The sequence below is a fragment of the Adiantum capillus-veneris genome, chromosome 2, assembly GCF_014529385.1.
Source record: "Adiantum capillus-veneris isolate H3 chromosome 2, ASM1452938v2, whole genome shotgun sequence".
In the NCBI taxonomy this organism is placed as follows: Eukaryota; Viridiplantae; Streptophyta; class Polypodiopsida; order Polypodiales; family Pteridaceae; genus Adiantum; species Adiantum capillus-veneris.
This window is the reverse complement of record NC_140932.1, coordinates 75,576,047-75,595,468: the sequence shown is the minus strand read 5'-3', so window position 1 is coordinate 75,595,468 and position 19,422 is coordinate 75,576,047. Positions and strand designations below refer to the sequence as shown.

Here is a 19,422-nt window from a genome sequence, read left to right as displayed (position 1 = left end):
CTCCCACACCCCCAATGATGCCAAGGGCTTACACTCCACCATGGCATTATCCAAGCTCTTATTCAAGTGGGGCCATACCATTTAGCAATAACATGTTGTATCTGGCACCGGCTATGCCTAGGGTCACACCTATGAACTTTGGACCACCACGTGGTACACCACCATACGAGGTATGGGACCCGAGGGCCGCGCGTATGCCAAGGCCGAGGCCAACTCTCATCCCACATGTAGTTCCATGAGCGTCTGCACCTGCGGCCACTACACCTGCTTATTTAGGAAATTTGGCAGCATTTGCTCAAACCATCGATCGATCTATTGCTGAGAATATGCGTAACACGCCTAATAGAGAGCCTAGAAGTAATGCAGTACAAATAGCCAAGCTCACACAAAAATTTAGTGGAGACGGGGATGTGAGAAAGCATATCGAAGTGCTTGAACAAATATGCGGTTCTCTAGGAGAGCACAATGACCTGCATAAGAGTAATGCTTTAAACCTAACCTTAAGTGGGAAGGCTGGGGATTGGTATAGAACCCTAAGGGTGGAAGAAAAAATGATTTACCCTACCCTTAGGAGACTGTTCTTGAAAGAATACATACAAGAGGGAGTGCTTTGGGGTGTAGCCTCTCAGCTCCAGAAAGCCCAACGAGAGGAAGGAGAGTCGGTGAGAGACTTTATTAGTCGCTTGAAGCATTTGAATTCTCATTGTAATCCAAATGAGCACTTCAATAATAGTCAATTTCTTGATAGATTCAGTAGGGGATTACGACATGAGGATATCTACAATGGCCTAGTCATTAGAGGTATCACCACTTAGGAAGCAGTCACCACCAATGCGATCCAAGTAGAGAATAATTTAATGATTCAAGGAGAGAGAGAGAGAGAGAGAGTCTGTTGAGCCCAAATCTACTAGCTCACAAGCGTCGGGCCATCAGTCAATGACCCTAAAGCGTATTGCTAAGGAGCCAAAGATATTTGAGATGACTTTAGCAGATCTCACCAAGGCCATTTAAGAGAGTCTTAGAGAATCGTGCTCCGCAAAACAATATATGTATCCAAGAAGGGAGCAACAATGGTGCTTAGTATGCTATGGTCCGCATAGTATCAGTGAATGTCTTACTTTTAGAGTAAAATTCAATGGGAATTGCAATACCTATGGGAGTTATGGTCATCAAGCTAAGGATTGCACAATATTTAAGCGCACGATGGTCAATAGACCAACCTTAGCATGGACAAACACACCTCGAGTGCCTGCATTGATGCCAGTCCCACCTCTTGAACAAACGTCACAACACATGGTCCCTAGGGCCCAGAATGTTGTTCAAACAACACCCTTACCACCTCCAGTGCTAGGATCGCAACCACCACATCCGAGAATCACTTCTATGAATCAAGTGGGTTGTGAGTCATCTATTGCTTATTTGGAAGGCTGTGAGGAAGATATAGACCCTAATATTGCCTATGGGATTGATGTGCTTGAAGAAAGTTCACAATACTACATGGAGGACTATTGGGGACAAGTCAAACCTGTCTATCAAGTACCTGCTCTTGCTGCAAGAGGACAAAATATCAATTACACTGCCAAGAGACTACCTCTTCAATGCTATGAGTGTGGAGGTCTGCATCGTGTGACCGAGTGTCCTATTAGGCTACAAAAGAACGCAACACGTGTGGAGGTCTGCATCGTGTGGCCGAGTGTCCTATTAGGCTACAAAAGAACGCCAGACTAATGCAAACCAATCAAGCGAGCACGTCTACAATGTTGATACTCATGTGTAATCGATGTGGCATAGATCATTTAATTGTCCAATGTCCGGATAATCCAAATGCACCGAAGATCATGCCATTAAAGTTGATTGAGGTTGCTAAGGAGCCATCACAAAGTACACATGTGGTACCAATAAATGTACTCACACGATCGCTGCTCCAAAAACAAAATTATTTTCTTGAAGAAACAAACATGACATTAATTGCCCAATCTCAAAAGAAGAAGAAAACACGAAGGAAGAGATCGCAAAAAGCAGCGAAGTCAAACCCCAGTTCAAAGACCAACATAGGGAATGGTGACGACCCCGTATATATGAACGACGCTGAAGAGGATTCTGATTCATGTGAAACCATGGAGATTAAAACGACCACTAGGAAAGAAACCAACAAGGAAGATCGTCATGAGCCACAATGGCCAGGATCCAAGAAGAAGATAGGAACTTACCCAAACCCTACAAAGGAGATCGAGCGAGTCAAGCAATTAAGGAGTTTGGTAGAAGATACCCAAAGGGATCTAGAACCAACACCTAAGCAGATCCAGATTACAGACACATTGTTCCCTATGCAACAACAACCTCACAAAGTCCATAGATCCGTAGGCATACCTAGTGTCATCCAAGAAGAAAGTGACTTAAAGTCATGGGAAAGTGGGCGTAGTCACTTCTCGTTGAAAAAAATATTTACAGAGGGACTACCTGACCCTATCGAAGAAATGGCGATCCCATCTTCCCCACATCAAGGGACTGAAGCCCAAAAGGTGCCGTAAAATATTATCAAATTGATGGATTTCATAGCTTCAGCAGTTAGAATCACCATCATGTCTAAACTGTATGGAGACCTTGAGCTATTCTTAGCTCTTCGAACTTTCCTCAATGGAAAACTGAAGGTCGGGCTACCACAATTTTCACAGATGGATGGAGCTAGGGAGATGCCAATAGAGGGGGAACACTTAGATCCACAACCCAACTAGATGAGAACCCTATTGTAGAAATACCTATTAACAAGTTGGGACAATACCCTTTGAGGGCGATGAATCCAATGTAACCATACCAATCACTACCAAGGGATTAACTATGAAGGGAATCCTTGATGGTGGCGTTGGGGTTAGCATTGTGACTAAAAATTGATGAAAAACTATAGGAAGACCTCACCTTGGGACCACAACCATAGTAGTAAAGATGGCCAATGAATCTATTGTTAAACATATTGGGATGCTAGAAAATCTCAAGATCAAGGTTTTTGGACATAAAATAAGAAATACCTTCATTGTTATGGATTTCTCCAAGCACACTATGGCATTTGAGATTATCTTAGGACGTCATTTCATGAGGGAAGCAAAAATGGTGCATGACTGGTCTAAAAACCATGTCTACTTGCAGTTCCAAGATTCTATCATTCGAGTGGATCTTGTAACTGGTCGAGCACATCCTCTAGGAAACATATTTATAATTGATCATAGATCTGACACCACAATTCACTCGACCCCATTGCAATATTGTTACACATATAAAGTGGACACTGATGTTGGGGAAGATTCTCCTTATATGGATGTACTACCTAAGATGACTGAATCGGACAATGTGGATTGGGTCCACTTAGCAACAACCATAGACACTTGGGGAAACAGAGAGACGACCTGAGTAACACCTAAGGGGGATGAAATGCCACCACTCGTACCCTTAAATATGTTAGAAGCAATGCATATAGCTTCTGATGACCTACAAGATGAAGGTTTGACTGGCATTGGAACCAATAGCGTCTCACAAGACTATAGCCCACACGATTTAGGATCAGAATCATCAATTGAAATTGACTCTAAGGACGAAGAATCAGAGTTAAATCTTAGTGCAAATGTGGAGACAAACCATTCAAGGCCCAATGGTACCGTAGATAACAATCTATCCAAGGGAGCAAAAGACACAAGTAGCGATTCATCTAGTGACTCTTCACTAAAGATCGCTCGTAATAAAAAATTAGACAAGAGTAAGAGATATAAAAGGCGACGATATCGAGAAAATGTGCGTGCTAGAATAAATGAAAATAAATCTACCCCAGAATGGCTTAATTATATAGGGACATGTGATGCTAATGCACCAGCTACAAAGAGCTTGAGCTTGAGCTTGAGAAATCTTGGAGAGTTGGGGGGATCTATGTTGGAGATTTGGGAAAAAGACCTTTCACATCTTCCAAACTAGCTCTTATACCTGGGTTTTATATCTACATGTTTCCTTCATAAGGTCCTTGTGCTTCTAATAGCTTAAAATAATTTTACTTACTTTCCTTCGTAATGGAGCTTTCTTTTTCTGAAATACCTTTGTAATCAACTATAGTAATCTTAGAGGCCGATAGAAATTCAATCTCTTTTCACATGTGCAACCTGTATCTCTTTGATTTACATTCCTTCAAGTACTTGTAGAACAAAGAATATCACAAGACAATTGCACCAAAAAAATTGTGAATGCATACTCTTTTTAATTTTCAAGCTATCCCAATATTGAACCGAAGTTGAAAGGCACAAATCATAAAAAGTGTCCTCACCTACAAGTCCACTTTACCTTGCTTTTGCAGTTCTCTACAATAATTTGATTAAATGATGAGAGTTGCATTTCAATTGAAACCTTATCTTCACCAATTTTTGTAGTCCATGTACTTGCAACATGCAGTGTAGGTAGCACACTCAAAACATTCCACCTTTGGATGTACTTGCTCTTCTAAACTTACTCTCATGGTAAGAAGTCGTAAACATTCAAAGGAGAACTCCCTTTAAACACATTTCATGGTAAGAAGTCACAAACTTTCTCTCAAAACATTCTACCTTTGGATGTACTTGCTCTTCTAAACTTACACTCATGGTAAGAAGTCACAAACATTCAAAGGAGAACTGCCTTTGAGACACATTTTAGGGCTCGCATTGTAGACCAACAGTGTAACAAGGTTAAGAACTCGACAAAAGCCTACCTACACGCCGTGTGTGTGTGTGTGTCTGTGAGAGAGAGAGAGAGAGAGAGAGAGAGAGAGAGACTGTTTGCCACTTGTTGTGGGATTGCTGCATTACTAAAGACTTCCTTTGCTACGTATCGGCCTGTATGCAGCTCTGCTTTCCTGGGGGTGTTTTTCACAAAAGGTTATGGGTATTTGGCATTTTCTCACCGACTCTACAACGTTTTGCGGTCTTCTTTATGTGGGTCAGATACTGGGCTTATTGGACCCTGTGGAGTCAGCGTAATGCTTACATGTTTCATCGTACTCATGCAGACCCATTCCCACTCTTCAAGCTTTCCCTTAGGCAATCGTTACAGTTTGCTTTGGAAGTTGGTGATATCACCGCAGAGATACATCGGCTTTCCTATGAATGTTTCTGGCTACTCTGTACAGCTGAGTAGTTCTATGTTTTTCCCCTTGTACATTACCCTTTCGGAGGGTTTTCCTCACTTTGAGGTTTCCCACTAGTAAATTAATCGAATAGATTTACAACAAAAAGAAAAAGTGTGTGTGTGTGTGTGTGTGTGTGTGTGTGTGAGAGAGAGAGAGAGAGAGAGAGAGAGAGAGAGAGAGCACAAGCATTTTTAGGGACACAAGATAATGATCTTGCAATGAGAGGTGAGGTCCTAATCATGCGGTTTGGGCCAGATGGGCTAGGTTAGTTCAGAGGTTGTGGGCAGGATGCATCACAGGGGTGCAGGTGGTTGAGCAAAAGCTGCCATTCGGTGGGCTTCTAGAGGTATCTCTCTGGAAAGAGCAGGCAAATAGGTCACCTGCCGCGAGAAATCCAAAGAGATCCACCACAAACAAACCAAAGCTACTATTGAATGCCACAAGAGGAAGATGTCAAGGCATCTCAATCATCACACAAAGACACATTCTGTCCTTTCCCTCGTAAAAATAGCTCCTCATGGCTCCCGGGGAGCTTATTTCTACTGTCATTTCCCTACCCCTTCATTTTCAGCACTTTTGTGGATACCGGGAGGACACACTCATGTACACCATTGTCTTGTAGGCCAACTTTGGCCTCTAGGAGAGGTTAATAAATCTCTCTCTCTCTCTCTCTCTCTCTCTCTCTCTCTCTCTCTCTCTACACACACACACACACATGACATTTATGAACAATGCACAGGATCTAGACCATTACAATGAAGTTTGAGTTTGGTCTAATAGATGGTACACCTAAGATAGTAAAAAATGAAAGTTGTAGAAGTGAGCATGTTTATACCTCAACTTTAGGCCACTTTAAGGCCTAAAGTTGTTGATCTTTGATTTTGGTTTGCCAAGAAGTGAGCATGTTTATACCTCAACTTTAGGCCACTTTAAGGCCTCACAAACTTCCAGATAAAGGATTGCTGGCGCAAAATGAAGCATCTCTTAAGCACGGCAATACTTGCATAGACCTTAAACCAGCTGGAAGGTGTATGGGCCTTTCCAAGTTCCACTTCAAGAGGATGTGTATTCTAAGTTCTGTACATACTCGCCTTCTCATGGCAAAGTCTTCAAGTGGGTGTGGACCGGGGCTCGATTCCCGGCCCCATTCAAGTATTTCTCAGAAAAAGGAACAAGCCATCTTGCACCAAATGCAATCCCTGTTTTATGTACTCCGCAAATTCATGGGGCCCTGGCATTGCTCTAAAATAGGGTGTAAGCAAGCAAATATGCAATTGGCAGAAAATATACCCCTTTTAACAGATGCCTGCTGGCATTATTCTCAACAACTCGGGTACTTTGATTCAAAGAGCCACTGAAACAAATCTCTCCATACATTAGTGATTTTATTGAGACAAAAATCAAACAAAAGGAAACACTAAATAAGGTGTAAGGGGTAAGAAAAATTGTTTCCACGACCAAAACATTTCAACTTACATCAATCTTTTACTGCCTAAATTCCCGGCTTGAAGGGAAGCTCTAATCCATCAAACATACAGAAATCTAGGGCAGCCTTGCATGAAGATTGTAACCTGCTTTGAAAACCTGGAAACTTCTTCTCGCACAAAGCAGCTGAATATGCCTGTACAATATACAAGTGCCATGGCAAGACTTGCATGCCAGCAGCTCTTTTCAAAAAACTTTACGTAGTAAACATGGGACACGTCCCAGATAGCCGGGACGGGGAACGGGGAACAGGGCTTAGAAGGGAGATGGGTGGACAGTTGGGACGAAAACCCAAAAAATGAGCGTCCCTTGTTACTATTTAAACAAGATCCTTTTGTTTTGTCAAAAGCAGGTATGGACAAGCTTTCTCCCTTAAGACAGGAGCTCAACATATCATTGGCTACAATGGTTGTTATCAAACATACGCTAGCCTCATATTTTCTCCCTGCTATTTGGGTAGACACTAGTTTCTCTGTCTATGCTGGCAACCATTTTAGCATGGCCAATTAGGTGTGCATGGCATCTGAGGGTGATGAAGAGTGCCATTTTTCTCTAGGTAGGGCCACTTTGGGTGCCTACTTTAGAAGGCCTGGAGAGGGGTGCACGAACAGCTAAAAGATTTGCATACGGAATTCTAGGGTTGCCACACAAATAGCCCTCAAGAATAGCCCACTCCATTTTACTGTTTTTCCTCAAAAAAGGTCATTCAAGATTAAAAACTACCAAAAATAGTAGTACAATAGCCAAAAAAGGCCTATTTTGGGCCCAAAAGGGTAAAAAAATGCCACGCAATTACGATGCCTTCATGTAAGGAAGGGGGTGCTTGCTTATGGCTGAATATCAACATTTTCACCCCATTCAATCTCTCCTCAAATAAGTGTGTTGCTTGTCTATGGATCTATGGAAGTGTTAAAGCTTCCATGAATCCATGAATTCTTGTTGATGGAGAATTGAGGGAGGAAGCTGGGCTGTTTCACGAGGTAAACTAGAGGTGTATCTATGAAATTGGAGTTTCAGATTTGAGTTTGGAGTTGGTTTTATGCTTGTGTGTAAGCGGAGCTTCCATGGCTGAACTGATGGTGTTCTTCATTGTGTTTCTTGCTTGATTAAGCTAGTGTATGTTGTCAATTAAGTCATGAACTCTCATGGTCAAAGGCCCATTGCCTTCCCAAATGTCCTCCAAACTTCTTGAAATACTTTTTTAAGGAACCCGATATGAAACAAGTTGGGGTGAGAGTTCCAAGGTTTGTATACAAATGACTGAACCTCTCTAACTATCCTTGGACGTGGCATTTCCACAATTACCCTAATTTTATCCATATTTGTGGATATTCCGTTTGTTGAAACGATATGTCCTAGGATCTTGGCTTGTCTAACCATGAAAACATACTTCTGTAGGTTAGGACAAATCCTATACGTGTGACATTTCTCAAAAACTTCTTTTAAATGCTCTATATGGTCTTCACGTAACATTGAACGTACACACAAATCATCCATATAGATCTTTAAAAATATGTGCAAGTATTCCCTAAAGCGTGAGCCATCAACCTTTGGAAGGTTGCAACGCATTCATCAACCCAAATGGCATCACACGATATGCGGAAGCTACCGATATGAAACCCGTCCGTAGGGCGGTAGACTTTGGCATTCACCCGAAACTTTACTTTAGACTTTGGGACACAAAGAAACTTCGCAAATAAAACCTGTAATTGGAATTAACACTTCGAACACACACGGCTTGGAAGCTAGAGCGCTCCAAGCAAACACCGACAACCTGTTAGCCCCAAAGACTGGCGCCCCTTTCAGTATTTCTTTATTCTTAACAAAAAGGCAATAAAACCTGCGATTTCCTACAAGCTGTCTTGCATAATTCAGACTGAAAAAGACCTGTTTTGGCCCGATTTCGGCAACATAACTATACTAGGAAACTTCACAGACAAAATCCCACGCAATGGATGACTTTCCCGGCGCATACGAACACTTTACAAAACCTGGTGAGAATCTGCAGCATGCTGAATTCTCTGTTTTCTGCCCTCAAATTGCGCCAAATCACCTATTTAACGATCCTCTCGCTTCCCCGGACCTCCTCGGGGTATTAGGGACCGATTAGGGCCGAAACCCTAAACCTGCAAATTTACACATCATGTTGTGTCTTTTAGGGAATTTAACATTGGCAGCCATGCGATCAAACCATGGTGCCCCTAGGATTACATCCTCATGTTTGAGAGGAGAGATGAAGAAATCCTCCTTGTCCACATAGCTTTGGACATGGAGCCTCAATTTCCCAATTAAGGGAATGCTTGAGGCTTCTTGTCCCTTGAAAGCACCATCCATAGGTAGGACTTGTCCCATCTCATAGGCTTGGATGCCTAGCTTGGTGGTCAACTTTGTGGATATGAAATTTTGAGTAGAACCAGGGTCAAAGAGAATGAAAGAGGAGATCCTTTATAATGACCATCCTTTTCTTGAATTTCAACTATGGAAGCTCTAGGAGGCTCATTACGTGTATTCTTGTGGGGCAAGCACGATAAGCATGCCCTTGCTCCCCGCACTTGAAACAACGGTTATCTTTTTTGATAATGCTCTAGATCTTCAAGAGAGAGTTTGTTTTTGCCTTTATAAACTCCCCTCTCCTTGGATTTGTTGTTGTTTTTTCTGTTTTGAGCTCCGTTTTGTGAGCCGAACGCATCCGTAGCGAGCCCTCGTACTCCTGCACCTGTTGGGCTACTTGCCTCTGAATCAAACGAGATTTCTCGCGAGAAATCTCTCCGAATTCACATGTACCTGCGGGGGGTTAGCAATTAGCTAATCCAGTACTTGGACAAGAGGCTCTTGCCCGGCATATGCGCGTGAACCCGCATAATTGTACATACAAATGAGTAGCCCTTGAGCGGGGCATCACGATTCTGTATTCAAAAGGGGAGAGAGATGCGCGAGAGTAGAATCATCGCGCTACATAGTGCAAGGGAGAAGGCAAGCTTTCCATTAAAGCTTCATCACCTGCACCAACTACTAACACGCAATGTATAGGTCACACTAGGTGAAAATCAGCCTCCTCTCTCATTTTGGGCGCCCCCCTCTTCAGTTGGACTTGGCAAAATCATCTCCAACTTCTAAGCGTAGCGAGGGGCCCAAATGACTTTGAACTGAGCCTAGACATACTTTTACTGCTCGGATTCCAGTGCCAATCGGCCCGCTTGGTGACAAGGCCTTCCCGTCTGCGGGTGAAACTCTCGACCGTTGATTGTTTCACACTGGCCATACAATGTCGGGCCATTTGCAACTTCACAAAGAGGGTCCCAAAAATTATTTAAAAATAATCGGAAAGAAACCAACAACTAAGGTTAGCAGTTGCCACGTCCTCGTGACATACCCCCCTCTTGAAATCGCAAATGTGCTCGATTGCATGCCAGATATACATGCCATTGATGATCTTGTGTTGTTAGCAACCTTTTATCATCGCATGTACCCGCAAGAAAGGTCATAACACATAGATACAAATGACTTAATGAGACCTTCATACTTTTGTCATTTCCATCTATTATAGAAGTGACATTATATCTTTAACACTTGAAGAGTGATGCACACTTCTATTACATTGAATCCATATGTACACTTGATGCGCTAGCTCTGTTATTACCCCTCCTTTGTACGCGTTGGGTTGGGGCATACGTGGGTTGTAACCCAAAGGCCTCAAGGTAAAGCTGCAATACATTTGGTGACTCTGACAGTTCATGCTCTTCCATCCACTTTGCATCCATAGGTGGATAGTTCTTGAACTTCACCAAATAGCGTCTTGCAACTTGTCCCTTAACTTTTCTTTCCTTATGTGCCAAAATCTGCTCAGGAGCCAAAATCTAATCAAGTTCATCAACTTCTGGGTGATCCTCCTGTGGCATATCTTCTCGCACATCACCCACAAAGGGTCTCAGAAGACTTACGTAAAACGCATTATAAATCTGCCAAGTGTTAGGAAAATTCAGCCTTAGGCAACATCGCTGATCTTATCAAGCACTTGAAAAGGCCCATAGTAACGTGTACTGAGCTTAGGAAACAATCGTTCCTCGCCCTTCATCTTCTTTAACCTTGCCTTTTCAAACCTCAATAGAACCCAATCACCAGGTGAAAACAACAGTTCACGTCGGTGACGATCAACAACGCTTTTCTGCTTTGCCCGAGTCTTCTCCAAGGCAACTTTGATTTTCTTATACATTTCATCCATGTTCTCAACATATCGATCCGCCTCAAAGATCTTGTCCTTTGTATGCAAAATGGTAGGAACCTTTTTGCCACCTTCAACAATCTCAAAAGGTGCCTTGCTTGTGGACAAATGCATCGTATTGTTGTACGCATGCTCAAGCATAGACAAATATTGTTCCCACTTGCCCTTATTATCTAACACACAACATTTCAGCAGATCTAAGACAATAGAATTAGCCCCTTCTGACCGTCCATTAGTTTGTGGATGAAACGAAGACGAGAACTTGAGCGTAGTGCCCATGTTCTCAAACAGTCCTCTCCAAAACAAACTCGTCATGCGAGGATCACAATCACTGACAATCGAGTGTGGCATACCATGGTACATAAACACATTGTACATGAACAATCGTACCATTTGATCAGATTTTATCTTCTTCCTGACAGGAATGAAATGGGCTTGTTTGTTGAACCTGCACATAATGGTCCATATACCATCATTCCCTATCAGCGTTCTTGGAAGATCAAAGATAAAATCCATAGGAATGCTTTCCCATGGCTTATCCGGATCAAAAGCGGTTGTAACAACGCTGGTGCCTTTTGCCCATCAAATTTGACCTTTTGGCAAATCAGGCATGCTCGCACAAAGACATCCACATCTCTCCTCAAAGTAGGCCAATAAAAGAATGTCTCGACCGCTTTTACTGTCGCATCTATTCCACAATGCCCTGCATACGGTGGGACATGACTTTCTACCATGACCTTATGTCGCAATGGCCTAGTGACACATATTCTGCCATGCATCATCATAAAACCGTCTCTGAGGAGGTATTGCTCATGACGACATCCTTCTTGCAATTGTTCAAAAATCCTTGTGAAATCTTCATCTGTAGCATATTGTTCCTTCATGTCATCAAGCTCATGATGATAAGGAATAGACACAACTGAAATATGAGGTTTTTTTGATAACGCATCAGCCACAACATTCTTCTTGCCTTCCACATGCATAATCTGGAAGTGAAACATAGAAAGCATGTTTGCCCATCGCATATGCTTTTTGGATAACTTTGATTGTGTCAAGAAGTATCGCAAGGTCTAATGGTCTGTCTGGACAACAAAATCAACACCTGATAGGTAGTGCTTCCAACTAGAAAGCGCGGCCAAAAGCTCTTTCTCGTAGATTTGCATAGTCTTCTCTGGCCCTTGCCAAATTCTGCTTTCATAAGCTACTATCTATCCATCTTGCATTAGCACTGCTTCGATGCTATTGCCACACGCGTCACACTAGACCACAAATGACTTCCTAAGATCTGGTAAACAATTACTGGATCTGTAGTCAGCTTTTCCTTAAAGAGACTAAAAGCTGAAATCTCTTTTTGGGCCCATCTGAAAGTGACCTGTTTCTTTTGCAAGCGTGAAGAGGTGAAGCTATCTCTACAATATTCCTCATAAATCTTCGATAGTATGAGCACAATCCCAAGAAGCTTCCGACATCATGCACAGTCTTTAAGTGTGGCCATGTCTTGATCGCTTCAACCTTAGCGGGATCCATTCGAACACCATCCTTTGACACTATGTGGCCAAGAAAGTGGATCTCTTCCAAGAAGAATTCACTTTTCTTACGATTGACAAGTAACCTGTGACTCCTCAGCTCTCCGAACACAATGGTCAAGTGACGCCTATGCTCCTCTTCATTCTTCGAATAGACTCTATCATGTCATCAAAGAATGTGCCAACAAACTTTTGATGCAAGCGAGAAATCCGGTCCATCATCCTAGTGAACGTAGCAAGAGCATTTGTAAGACCAAATGGCATCACTAAAAACTCATAGAGACCAAATGTTGTCCTAAATGTAGTCTTGTGCACATCCTCTGGCCTTATATGAATTTGATGGTACCCGCTCTTAAGGTCTATCCTGCTGAAAATTGAAGCACCCTATCATCAATCCTTGGAATAGGAAACCTATTCTTGAAAACTCTTCTGTGTCAACATATGACTAAATATGTAGACACAGCTTTCCAATAATGGGAGTAACACACTCTGAGTGGCCAGGACATGCCAACCCTGCCTCTGCCGTGTACCCCATCTCTTCAGCTCTAATGCCCAGCTTCATAGCTAACTCTGGTGAGATAAAGTTCGCTTTGGCACCTGGATCAAAAAAGATAAGTGCCGTCTGGTCTCTGACTTTACCCCAAGCTCTGCATAACTCGCTGGCATCCGTGCTTGGCCTGTCACCCACCATGTCTGGCACTAAACCTGTCGTTGGGCTTGGGCTTCTTCCCTCTCTTGTCCTCTTTATCGTATGAGTCAACTCGTCTTTTCCTTTGTGGACAATCTGTAGCAAAGCGACCAGGCTGCTCGCATATAAAGCATTTATTCCCATCAAGACCTTTTCCTCGAGCGACTTACGCACGAAAGGCTTCCTTTTTTGTTTCTTTGCCTGCGCTCTAGAAGTCTCGGCTGAATCCTTGCTTATTTGCCTTTTTTGGCCCCTGGGACGCTTAAGGAGCCGCTTTTGCAAAAGGCTTCTTTTGTTGAATTTTTCTTGGGCTGGCCCCCTTTCACATTGACCTGGAATCCACTATCTTCCCCCTTCAACAAGTCGTTTCCAATGTTGGCAACCTCCATGAGCTGGGTAAGGGTGGCCACTCGGTTCTTTGTGCAATAGTTCCTGAACCCTTTAAGCAACCCGCAACAATATTTCTCTATCTGCTCTGTCAATGGCACAAACCTGTAGGAAGTTATTGAGAGCAACGCTTTACAGAACTTCCGATTGTACTCCTCTAAGCTCTTGCAAGTAGCGGCAATAAGTTGGTGCCAATCCATCATGACATCGGCTTCAAATTCGTTTAACAACCACGCAGGTGCAAACATTTGCTTGAAGTATACCCATGTGGCTGGTGCATGTCCTTGCATCAACAATGTCGTCCATCATGACCGTGCATTTCCTTTCAAAAAGGTGGCAGCTTTCCTGACCTTGCAGGCCTCTTTAAAATTCCCCCCTGCATAAGTTGTATCAAACTGCTGGAGGAAGGCAAGAGCCTTCGTCTTGTCCTCGAAACCACCGAAGGTATCAAACTTTACCGCTGCACTATCTTCTTTGTATGGCTTTGGCTTTTCCAATACTCCCAAATTGCGTAGGGAAGTGTTTGCAACATGGGCACTGTAATAGGGATCATCGGCGCCCCTTGGCCATTGACATTTTGAGGAGTCGGTGCCATATCTGGCTGCTATTCAGAAAAAACCAGCCATGCCAAAATTGCCTTGTGGCACCCCAAACTGGCTCTGAATTGCATCGAAACCCTTGTTGCATGCCAATACTACCATACATGGGGTTCGGCATCATGCCTTGCATACCCCCAAAGACTATTCCTAGCATATATTGCTGGTTTCTAGGCGCATAACCAGCCATACTTTGGAACACAGATCCACCCCCGAAATACCCAGGATGTACAGTGGGTGGTGGAAAAACCAGATGCATTGCCTGAAAACTAGTTCCCTATCCATTTAATGCAACATGTGGACTCTGAAAGGTGGCGGGCTGAACTGGCAAAACCTGCGGAATCGGCGTCCTAACCACCTGTTCATGGACGGAAGGAACCTATCTTGGCGCCCCAACAAACTCCGCAACGTGCGAGTGCTTCCTGCGGGGACCCATAAAGTACCTGGGCTTGAGCCTCAACAGGCTCTACTGGCTATGAGTGAAATGAGCAAGCCATTTTCGTCTCTAATGGTCTTGTCGATCTCGTTCCGATTTCCCGTTCCAAGTGACTATGGTTGATATTTCAAAGACATATTTGCGGATGCATTTTTTCCAACTCTTTTCAATTATTACATAAGTGTTTGTATGTTGCTTTTCTAGAAGTTCTATGACAAATGTTTGTATGTTGCTTTTTTGGAAGTTCTATGACAATGATGGAATTCTTAGTCAGGCATGTCAAGATTCAACATTTCCTTGGTGCTCTTTAGGTGTTATCACTATCATTTTGTGTGATCTATGCGTAGGATTTTCTTGTAAGTAGCAGAAGTCTTGGATTGTAAAGTAGAGGTTGTTTTGTTGGTATAACAGGCTCCAAGACAAAGTTGCTTTGTAAACTCGTGACATTGGCCATGTGTACGTCTAAAAAAGGCCATTGAGAGTAAGGTATGTGGACAGTTGGCTGTATCTATGACCTTTTAATGTATGTGACGATGTAGAAAACTTCTCGTACGTCCTCATAAGCTATTCTATTGAATGCATTTGGATAGGAATTAGCAACAAAAGTTGTTGTGCTTTATCACTCTACTCCAATTGCTTGTTTATGGAAGCCTACCAAGAAGCTGCATTGAGAGCAGCACTTTGAACCCCAACCAATACATGGGCACTTGAATTGGTAGCAAGGCTTAGCATGCCTATAGAAGAAAGGCGAACTCTTGAAAGGTGTAGTACAAAGGCTTAAGAGAGCCATAATTGGTGTACACGCACTTAGGTAGGAGATTCTGGACGCGCGTTGGGTTAAATGAGCACAGAACACATGCGAGGAAGTGCAGGGAGTGTGAAAGCTATGCAAGGAGAGCGTGGTTATGAAAGTTGCAAGCATTGTGTCACAAATTGCTAGCGTGTCAAGCCCTGAAGAATGCAGCCAACTTGTAGATCATGGCCAAAGGGCCTAAACCCTAAGAAGAACAAGCAACAACAGAAGAAGTAGTCCTACCAACTTATGGGACCCCGTTCGATGGGGCCCAAGTGACATAAAGAAAGACCCACATATACACAAAGAAGGATTTGCGTAGCAGCTGATGACGTGGCAGATTTCCGCAAAACGCGCTTATCGTGCTGACGTGGAAATTGTATGGAATTCCGTGATTTATGCTGGCACCTTTTTGGAATTGCTTTTGGACTAGAAGCTTTTGAGTTTGAAGGATTTTCAAGTAAACTTCTTTTCATAGGGCAAGGGCCTTTAAATATGTGCAAAGGGCTCATTCTCTGGCATGCTTCTGGACGAAGGTGCACAGTCTGGAGTACCGGCTTGTACTGAGTTGATGCAATATAAAGAAATACTGAAAGGGGCGCCAAAGTTTGGGGCCAATACTCTCTGGGGTGGAATTCCGCCACTCCGTGTCGCGTGTCGTCTCTCTCTTTCAGTTCAGTTGTTATTGAAGTGCTAAAAGTCTGTTCAGTCTGTTCTTTTATAGTGGCACGTGGTGCCCGTCTTATGACACATTGGCTGCACTTTGTCATGCTACTAAGTGGAAAACTGCAAGCGCCTCCTCTTGTTGCGCACTGCCTGCCCTCAACTCGCAGCACGCTACCCACTACTTGCCCTCTGCCCATTGCGCTGTCCGCTGTCCACTACCCGCCCCCTACTCCATTCCCGTCCCGCGCGCCCTAAACCTAGCCCGCAGCCATTCATTGCGCCCCCCCCCCCCCCCCCCCCCTCAACACCCTGTTTACCTCGCACCCGCTCCCCTCCCCTCTTTCAGCCCACTGCCCCTCCCCCTCGGGTCCTCCTCCGCTGATCTCTTCGACTCCTTCGAAGTGCTCTGTCTAGTAGAGGGCCGTCGTTCGTCAATGTCACTTCACCCTTCTCCATAGCAGCAGACACTGATGGAGGCTCATGCTCTGTCTCAAAGGGACTCTCAAGAAGCCCCCTCGCCCAACCCCGCAGAGCCCACCATCCGACTTGCTCTTTCGCCGACAAAAGAAAGCGAGCCTCGCAACAGAGGTGGAACACCTTCAGGCAACTTCCGTCATCTGCAAGATTCTCGGCACCAGACCCAGCAGAGGAGAGGTGCGTGATCTTCTCTAGGCTCGCCTTCTCACAGAGGTGGGTAAGATCTTGGATGTTCAGTTCCTCGGACGCGGTTACTATCAGATAGAGTTCGAGACCTCCGAGATGGCGTCCAAGGTCATCGCGATGAGCCCCTTCGCCATCCGAGCACACTTTCAACAGTGGAGGCATGGTTTTGATCCAGCTACAGATGTTTGGTAGAGGAGCCAGACCTTCCATCTCTGTTTGCTTTCCCGATTTGAGGAGGGAGTACCTGCCACTCTTGTCCAGGATAGGCTCAGAGATTGGGACTGTCCTGGAGACACCTCGCACGGCAACCTCTGTAGCTGCCAAGGTGGCCGGCATCCCCTCAGTGAGTGTTCTGGTTCAGGACACCCACACTCTCCCGAAGGTCATCCTACTACCTCGGGTGAGTGGAGGTTGGTTCTATCAAAGCGTGGAGTATTCGGGCCTCCCGAATCAGTGTTTCATTTGCAGAAAGATGGGCCATTTGGCAAAGGCATGTCCTCGCAGGAGACCTCGACCCACAACACATGCACAGCCTCCCAAGGCAGCATGCCCAGCAGCCAGACACACAGGACACTAGCTAGTACCTCGACTGAGACCAACGATCAAACAGCTGACGATTAGCAGCAGGTGCCTGGCCGCCAACGACAGGGACGGGCTTGTCCCATTGCTCCCCCTGGTCGCCAACCTTCTGCAGCTCAGCAGCATTGGGTTCCGACTAGGAACCGTTTTGACCCCCTTCAGCAAGACCCGCCTGAGGAGGCCCCGTCCACTTCAGTTCCTCCACCTCCACCTCCACCTCCTCCTCCCTCAAACGTTGCCGCTCCACCTCCCCGGCCTCCTCCTCCCTCAAACGTTGCCGCTCCACCTCCCCGGCCTCCTCCTCCCCCCCCCCCCCCACCTCCACCTCCGACTTCCATCCCTCCTCTCTCCCCGGTGGGGCCCCCAGCCTCATCTCCCGACCCCTCCCCCACTCCTCAAACGCAAGGGACGCGTCTGCCGCGAGGCGATGTCTTGGTAGTGCTTTCGCTACAAGCCGTGTGGCTGGAGAGGGGCAGCCCCACCTAAGACCGCCTTTTTTGGTGCAGACTTCTCCTTTTGCAACAATCCCTAGAGGTTTTACTAGTTTTGACATTCGCAGACGCTGGGACTTCTTCGACTACAGCCTCACACGGTTCCTGGGTGACTCTTCTCTTGAACTGGAGGAGGCTCCCGAGACAGCCTGGCTTTCTCTCGTTCGGACCGCAGAGTGGGAGGAGTGAAGCTATCTCGGATAGATCGCTTTTATACTAGTGACCACTTCTGTGACTTGGGTAGGACAGTTTGCATTCTGGCTGGGACTTCTTTTTCGGACCATGCACCAATGATCCTCACAGTGACAAATAGACAAAGGAGGGGGAACACGATGCTACGTATCCCTGAGAGGGTTTTGCTGAACTTTGCGCTCAAAGAGCGAGTGGTGATAATGCTTCCACCTCACTCAATGACGCGCTCGCTGCTGCTGTGCTAACCCCATCGCTCCCACCCTCCTCCCAGCGCTGCCGCTGCCCCCCCCCCCCCCGCCCCCGTGCACGCTACCCTCCTCAGCTGGCTGCCTCCTGCCCCCCCCCCCGCCTGCCCTCAGTCCCCTGCTGCCCCCCCTTGCGCTGCCCTTATCCCTGCCCAGCTGCCACCGCCCCCAGCTGGGCCGCCCCCAGCCCAGCTGCCGCCCCAGTCCCCCGCTGCCCCCCCTCGCGCTACCCTTATCCATACCTGCCCGTTGCACACCCCCCCCCCCCCCCTTCTCACTCTTTGCATCGACAACTCTCTGCAAATCAACACCTTCGGCACCTGTTTCATTTCTTTGGAGCAGTGGTTGGCGCGCTGAATTGCACCGCCCTCCCGTCGTCGCCACCTTCTTACGCCACAGCAGTAGACACAGATGGAGACTCCAGCTTCACCACAGAGGGACTCGCCAGAAGCCCCCTCGCCCGACCCCGCTGAGTCCACCATTCAACTTGCTCTATCGCCTACAGAGCAAGCGAGCCTTGTCGCAGAGGTAGAGAGATTGCAGGCGACTACAGTCATCTGCAAGGTTCTCGGCACCCGACCTAGCAGAGGAGAGCTGCGAGACCTTCTCCAGGCCCGCCTTCTCGCAGAGGTGGGCAAGATCTTGGATGTCCAGATTCTCGGACGGGGGTACTACTAGATCAAGTTCGAGACCTCCGAGATGGCTTCCAAGGTCATTGCTATGAGTCCACTGGCCATCCGAGCATCACGCGCCCACTTTCGACAGTGGCGACATGGTTTTGACCCGACTTCGGACGTGCTAGTAGAGGAGGCAGACATCCCCATCTCAGTCTGCTTTCCAGGTTTACGGAGGGAGTACCTACCACTTCTCTCCAGGATTGGCTCCGCCATCGGGACTGTCCTGGAGTCACCTCGCACGGCGGCATCAGTAGCTGCCAAGGCGGCTGGCATTCCCTCAGTTCGAGTTTTGGTCAGAGATACCCACATGCTCCCGAAGGCCATCCTTCTGCCTCGAGTGAGTGGGGGTTGGTTTAGACAGAGTGTTGAGTACTCGGGTCTCCCGAACCAGTGCTTCATTTGCAGACAGATGGGCCACTTAGCGAAGGCCTGTCCACGGAGGAGGCCTCGACCTACACCTCAGCCTCAACCCCAGCCTGCCAAGGCTGGGCCGCAGCCACAGCCAGCGGCACAGCGCACAGATTTAGAGCCACCCTCCGAGCCTAGGGCTCCAGCGGAGGAGGGGTGGCAGCAGGCCCGTGGCCGTCGTCGCCAGGGGCCACAGCGACAGCCTGGCCCTCAGAGTGGCCCGCAGGT

General features: G+C 46.0%; 1 protein-coding gene across 2 annotated transcripts in view; it reads right to left on the bottom strand.

The window, feature by feature from the left end:
* Window positions 1-5,883: 5,883 nt before the first annotated feature.
* Window positions 5,884-19,422, bottom strand: part of LOC147463001 (major pollen allergen Ole e 10-like) — a 76,962-nt gene continuing 63,423 nt past the window's right edge. For both annotated transcript variants that reach the window (XM_086486619.1, XM_086486615.1), the window contains one exon: window positions 5,884-6,494. In XM_086486619.1, coding sequence (XP_086342745.1) covers window positions 6,383-6,494 — 112 coding nt within the window. In that variant the 3' untranslated portion in view covers window positions 5,884-6,382. The remainder of the gene's footprint in view (window positions 6,495-19,422) is intronic.